This window comes from Arachis ipaensis, chromosome B8, assembly GCF_059453495.1.
Source record: "Arachis ipaensis isolate K30076 ecotype BB chromosome B8, ASM5945349v1, whole genome shotgun sequence".
NCBI lineage: Eukaryota > Viridiplantae > Streptophyta > Magnoliopsida > Fabales > Fabaceae > Arachis > Arachis ipaensis.
The window spans coordinates 105,737,735-105,744,844 of record NC_142443.1 but is presented as its reverse complement, the minus strand read 5'-3'; the positions used below and the strand labels follow the sequence as shown (position 1 = coordinate 105,744,844).

Genomic DNA, 7,110 nt, shown 5'->3' with positions numbered 1-7,110 from the left:
AGGATATGAGTACAAATAGACACGAACTGGAAAGCAAAAAAGCATGAGACTTATTTTTGTGTGTTTCAGATTCTTTTACCTTAATTAGTCAAAATATGTATGTTAACTCATGCTTTTGTAGTTTACATTCTTTTTGCTTCAGATTTGAAGTATATAGACCTTCTGAGGTTAAATTATAACATGTCAGTTCGTTAAGAATGTTGAACAATTAAAAAAGAAAAATGAAAACTTACCCTAATATGACAACATGACCAGAAACCAAATAAAATGCTGGTAAACCAGAAAAAATGAATTCAATTAATAATAACTAAGCACAAAAAAAATATAGTAGTTAGAAAAGAACATGCCATTCTTATTTTATACTTTATTAACTCAAGAGAAATTACAGCTCCAGTACGGGGAGAATTCTACATACTCAAATGAACATTGGCATTTTCTAATAACTACACACTTTGATAGATTGGTTTAGGGTTTTGATTAGTATCTCTCAGTAACTCACTAAGAACAACAGGTTCATTAATCACTGAATTTACAGTAGAATATAACTCAAGTGAAGTAAATCCATCATCCTTCAGGTAAAACAGGTGCAACACTTTGATCATTTTCCAAAACAATTCCTTGCAGTCTCTTGGAACTGTGCTTCCTTTTTCCTTCAAAACTAACCTCAAGAGTTCTCTTCTCTTGTCCTCGATGATAACCTTCATCTCCTTAGTGGCGTCATCTATGGTAATAGCTCCATTTCCATGGATGAGACGCAAGCCGAGTGCATTCAGCTTTCCTTCCGCCGATTCTCTCTACAATAGTCACAAAAACACGTTAGTCAGAACTACCTGCTTGCTCTTGGAGCATATTTAACAAGTGCTCCAAGAAAAATCACAACCAATTGTCTTTAAATGTTTGAGGATGTTCTTGGAGCACATATTAAATATGTTCCAAAAGCATAAAATAATATCTAAATCGTCCAACCTAAGATTAGGGAATGATGGGATTGGTGATGAAGTACATACCTCGAAAGTGTTAATATCGTTTAACAAACGGCCGCAAGTGCTCATTGTGTTGAATAAACAATGCAATTCTTCAACTTCGGCAGCCTTGCCTGAAAGCTTAGGACCAACGAGAAAGAGGGCCGGAAGGACAATTGGACCTAATGCAAATGAAACCCAAGCATTTTGCATATACTCATCTAGTGTTGGGACAGTCTTGGTTTTCAACCACTTGGCTTCCGTTAACATAGACCGTATCAAGCTTAACCACTGCAAAGCAAACAAAGCCAATTTGACAATTTGGAACTCGGGAAAAGATGTGTTGAAGGAACATAACTTTGAAAACACATGTTTGAGTACTAATGAGCTACTACACTAACAAGAAAAAAAACTACAGATGAAATAAAATGAACAATGAGAAAAGATTAAAATGCAAATACCATGAATCATGCTAGGGTGATCCATTTGAAGCAGAACACAATGAATAAAAGCTAGCACTAATAAGAGTGGGTACAAGACAAGCCCTAAAAAGTGTATAATTTCCTAAGGAGGGTGACAAGAAAATAGTTAGAGTGATGTAACTTAATAATCAGCCCAATATTTTTAGGAAATAGTAATAAAAAAAATGGTCTATACTAGAGAGGATTCATCTATGAAATCAACATGAGAATGCATCAGGGAAAATGTGAGACAATTGAATACTTGTAGCTTAAGCAAAACATAGTCATTTTAGGTTTGAAACACTCTTAACACTCACAAGTTCAACCATATATTCCAAGGGGTAGAGGGATGCACAGTGGTCAAATCATATCCAGCAAATATGTCAATATTGGGAATTCACAAGCAAATGAATAGAAAAAATGTAAAGCCAGAAAGATGAGGGAGCATCGCACAATCTTAATAACGCTGCCTTCTACATTTCGCCCTTGCCACTTGACTGATCTTTCTCCAATCTCTTTAATTGTGCTCCGAAGTGAACAAAATATTATCTTAACATTCTCAGAACAACAAGCAGTTTCGATATCTACATCCCACCTGCAGTTCAATTTCGACAACAAAAAATGTTTGTGAAGAAAAACTGGGAAGAGTTCAAACAGAAATCAATAGATGGAGCAGTTTTTCAATTAAAAGAATAGGATTATACTCTTCCATTAGTTGAATAAGGTTCACTTGCTCCTCTTCAGTGCTCCCAACATCATAGAAATCATCAACAACTGTTGTGAGAACACCATTTTTTGCCCATGATATGCGAGCATCGGAAAGTTCGGGTGCAAAAAGATTAGCTGCAGCAGAAAAGTAACAATAGGCTAGTTTCTGCCTTGCAAATTCAAGTTTATCTAGTTTGCTCTCTGTAACCCACCTGCATATGCAGGGTACAGTTAGATCAAACTTCACAAAATGTGCCTCCATTAATTGAAGCTTGAGCACAATATCCATTTTAATAAAATTTAGACAAAACCCAGCAAAATAGATATACAATGAACAATAGAACCACAACCTTCAATGATTTCGAGCAGCAGGACAATACATTTAAAAATCCTTAATAGTTTTCAATTACTAAATCTTGAGTTATGCTTATGATCTTTAATCATTTATAGCTAGATCATAGATCATAATCATCAAGGTGTACTTTTAAAATTATGAAGAAAAGGGATAAACCTTGTGAGTTGTTTCAACTCTTCTTTTTGTATTGATTGGCAGATATTGAAGTCTTCGGCTGCTAGCTTTAGAAAGTCTTGGTTTGCAAGATTTTCAGACCTGGACCATAATAACCATAAAACTAGTCAGAAAAGGGAGAAATTAAAAAATAAATACAAAGACATGGAACTTGGGGAAGGGGAAAGATTGTAATACTTCTAAACTCATCCCACCTATACGATGACTTTAAAATCCTTGTTTCTTCTACATTGTAATGCTTCATCGATCTCAAGTTTAAGATTCGCTCCAAGTTTGCATAATATGGAAAAGAAAGAGCATCATTGGCCTAAAGAGCAAAAAACATTTTATTTTTCAGGAATGATTGTGAGATGCATAGACATATGTAGCTAAATTTTGTGAAAGATTAGAGCACGATCATGAAATGAACCTCTCGGTCAACAAAACGACGAAGTTTATCAGCATATAATTGATAATGCGATGATTGCTGCTTTAGAAGATGCCTTGTCCAAGCATTTTGTCTCACTAAAATTGATTCATCTGGATGTATAATCACTTGAGAAGCCTTATACAGCTCCAAAATAGCACCAGCATCCTTCAAGTACCCTTTCAAGGAGTCCGAAAACTTATCTTCTGAATATTGATAAAATGGATCTGCAAAAACACAATATACTTAATAGCCTCTTTGGTATTTAAATCTTAAGAAAAAAAAAAGAAAAACTCCTTGCTACCTAACTTTTTCAATTGATCAAACCTGAAGATACGTCGTAACCACTGAGACGCAATATACGGAATGCCATTGCACAGGTGGTGGGATCTAAAAATATATCTTCCACTCCCTCTTGCCAATATCTGTTTTTTTCGCAAATTTAATTATATAAAGAAATTCAACTATGAAATAGAAAAACTCTATATTTTAAATAAAATGCTCTCTATAATTTGATCACCTATTCGCCTACATGTAGAATTTCCTTTTCACTTCTCTAGTTACAGATATATTTAGTATTTGACCTTGATATTTGCATGCACCAAAAGTGGTTTATTACCTGTATGTTTCATCCAATACACTTCGAATTTCCTCTTTGAAATGGTGACTTACACCCAACCTTTCAAGATTGTCAATCATACACAGCCGGGCATATATGTCCAGAGGATAAATAGTTGGAACTGAAAATTTATTAAAACAACAAAAAATCCCAATTAATGTGCCAGACAACAGTAGTTCAAAATAAAACAAAAACAAAAGCAGCTCTGTAACCATATACCAGCATTCCCAAACTTTTCTACTACAGATTTGAGATAGTTAAGACAGTTGGTGTTCTTAAGTTGATGAAAAGCAGCTGCGGTCGTAGCAGGTGAATTAAACAAAGATCCATTCATTCTTTGATACTTCAATATTGCTTCCCAGTCCTGTGATTTCTGCAGTCTCTCTGAAACATAAGCAAGATATGCTCGCCACCCTTCCGAATTGCTTTGATTTCCTCTACATATAGACAAATGATCCTTAAATTAGTCAGTCTCAAAAGTTCATAAAAAATTTTTTGACTAAAGTCTTAGCACTAAGAAGCTAGCATTTGATCAAAGGATCTTGAAAATCAGAAATAATTCCAAGAAAGCACAATCTTGAAATGCATACAAGAAGACTTCATAATCAAACTTGAGAGTCTACCTAAATTATTTGACTTTTTAGCAAACTTGAATCATAAAGCTCAATTCATAACTAGAAAGTGTTAGGAGTTTGATAATCTTGCTAAAAGGAACCATAATACTACCTGCTAAGCTCTATATCTCTCTTATGAATGATTGCTTTCAAGCTTGTTGCACTGATAGAAAAATTAATTCCCAAATTTTGACCATATTCAATCAAAGAAGGGAAAAGTAAATCAAATCCAATGGGAGGTTGCTGCTTCTCATCATTGATTGAGGCAATATTTGAGTTGATAAATTGGAGAGCTGCAAAGAATATCAAAATTCATTTGTATAACATCACAGCAAGTGATAATAATAGCAAGGAGAAAATCATATTTACCCTTGTTAATTTGATCTTCACCAATACCCCATTTTTTTAATGCAAGGACACATGCTAAGGTAGACAGCAGAGATTCATTCATGAATGACGGATCATGATTAGGTAGACCCCATGATCCATCAAAGAGTTGATTATCCAACAACCAATTCAAGCACTGAGGGAACAATGGTGCATCAGGATTAGTTGTCGATGGAACCATTGCGACCCAAGCTGTGTCGTATGAAGAGACAGAAAGTTCAACCTTGTTGAACATTTTTGTGATTCTTTCTTTAGACTCTTCTAGGCACTGCAATTTCCCCTGGTCAGCAGAGAGAAAAAAGAAAAAGCGAAGGAAAAAAAATGATTATGCATGTCGTACCAAAGCTGTTCTGTGATTTTCCTTCTTTACCTTTGATGCAGTCATGAAAGTATCTGTTGAACACAAAGACATATACCAGCCAATAGTGAAGTAATATAATAGATAAGCACCATTTTTCATTTGAATATAGAACAAGAACATATGATAATTCTGACTTAGAGAAAACTCTAAATCAACTAACCAGAGACCAGAACTAGACAAAATTAAATGTTATATGAGCAGCAAGAGAACGCTAAAGATATATTTTCGAGTTGAAGTTTTAGAAGGAAAGGGACGGGTTTGAAGAATAAAAGATTTGAAGTGTAAAATGGTTTAAACATAATATCTAGAACCCGTCATAATTGTGCTACACAAGATGTGATGCTTCAACCTTTTAATTATCATAAACTTACATATTACCCAAACCCATTTTTTTCCACCAGTTAATGCTCACTTTGGTCCTTGTAGGTACACGAGTGAGCCATTTTGATCTGCAAATTTTTAGTGTCTCAAAATAGTCGTTTAGATAATCAATGTGACAATTTTATTCTCATTTCTAGTCTATAGAAACTATTTGAACTCATAAAAATGACCTACGTGTGTACCTAACTGACTTTGAAAGTGATCAAACCAAGCAATGAACTCGTCTTGAAAGTTTCAGTATATGCACACCATGTAGGAGAATAACGTTATATGCATATTAAAATATTACTGAATGTGAATATGAATATGTATCAGAACATAAGAGCAGAACAACCATGAGGCATGCGTAGTTAAGCACAACAGAAATAGAAACAGAGCAGAATAGAGGGAAGCGATGCGGCGGCAGAACCAGCAGGAGTGGCAAAATATCTAGGGTTTCATCCCTCTTCTCCACCATGCTTCTCGAAAAGACTCGGTTGATAAATACGATCATCATTGAAAACAAATTGATTTAAGCACAAACCAAATTTCTAAAACCTAAGTTTCAAACCAAACAAAATAGGACAAGAGCTTCCGCTTCCGCTTCCGCTTCCACTTTCAACAACACAAAACAAAGAAATAAGAACCATCCAATAAAATCAGTGTCCCAAGGATTCAACTTATTAGAATACTGCCATGCGCCTAATTAAGCAACGAAATTCAAGAAAGTAAAAACATGCATAATCCATGAGAACAATAGAAAAGACGCCATTTTTGAAACTGCCGCCCAAGTATTCGTTCATAAAAAAGGGATTACAAAACGAAAACCATCAAAAGGAAGAGACCTGAAGTAGAACAGGAGCAAACGAGGGGAGTGATGTGGGTGGAGAGAGACATGGTGGCAATGGAGTTGAAATGGGAATGGGAATGGGAATGGGAATGGTAAGTGTGGCTGTATCAACAAAGAGCAAAGAGTAGCAAAGTGAAGAAGAAGAAGAAGAAGAAGAAGAAAGTCAAAGGCAGGGGAAAGAAAAGAAAAAGTAAAGTATGTTGGAATGCAGTGCATGGACTGTCATTGGACAAAGTAGCAGCTACGAGTCTACGACTGCACGCACTGACATATAGTTACGAGGAATTACGATTTATCATTACAAGTTTCAAGGATGCTTTGGAAAACTGCAACGGCCTTTTATTTTTGTTTTTATTTTGCTTTTATTCATATAGTATTTTTCTATTTTATGGATATATTTTAAGAATATTCTAAAAAATTATTTTATTAAAAATCGTTAAAATTATTTTTTAATTTTTTTTAATATAATGAATGCATAAAAAAATTTAAAAAATTATTATTATATTATTAAATATATTTAAGACATAAAATAGCAAAACAAGAGTGCTTTTGATATTTTTAATATATCTTTTATTGATGAGCTTAACAAAAAATTTTGGTTTAACTATTTCTAATTGTTTTTTTTTTTTTTGGCTAGTTCCCTAGAGATACAAGAACTAATTCTTTTGAAATTTTTAGCTATGTTAAAGTACATTTAGGTCCTTTTTTTTAGATGAATTCATTTAAAAATTAAAAACTTATAGGGAAAAAAAGAATTTAAAATTTTTAATGGTATTGAATGCTTAAAACGATTCTATTTTTTAATTAATAATATATCAAATTCATTTTATAATATTGTTAAATATTTTAAATA

The 7,110-nt window shown here is 33.8% G+C and overlaps 1 protein-coding gene across 2 annotated transcripts; it reads right to left on the bottom strand.

Annotated features, from left to right (window-relative positions):
- Window positions 1–331: 331 nt before the first annotated feature.
- Window positions 332–6,551, bottom strand: GA2 (Terpenoid cyclases/Protein prenyltransferases superfamily protein). 2 transcript variants are annotated; one of them, XM_016315595.3, is made up of 14 exons: window positions 6,253–6,551; window positions 5,027–5,079; window positions 4,669–4,954; window positions 4,412–4,592; window positions 3,905–4,122; window positions 3,686–3,806; window positions 3,394–3,491; window positions 3,070–3,293; window positions 2,855–2,967; window positions 2,643–2,741; window positions 2,128–2,343; window positions 1,877–2,018; window positions 1,008–1,253; window positions 332–794 (listed from the first exon to the last, which is right to left on the bottom strand). In XM_016315595.3, the coding sequence occupies exons 1-14, from the start codon at window positions 6,302–6,304 to the stop codon at window positions 444–446; spliced, it is 2,400 nt and encodes a 799-aa protein (XP_016171081.1). In that variant the 5' UTR covers window positions 6,305–6,551; the 3' UTR covers window positions 332–443. The 2 variants fall into 2 exon arrangements, with proteins under 2 accessions (XP_016171081.1, XP_088352954.1); XM_088496828.1 differs by lacking the exon at window positions 6,253–6,551 and having other exon boundaries at window positions 5,027–5,298.
- Window positions 6,552–7,110: the final 559 nt, after the last annotated feature.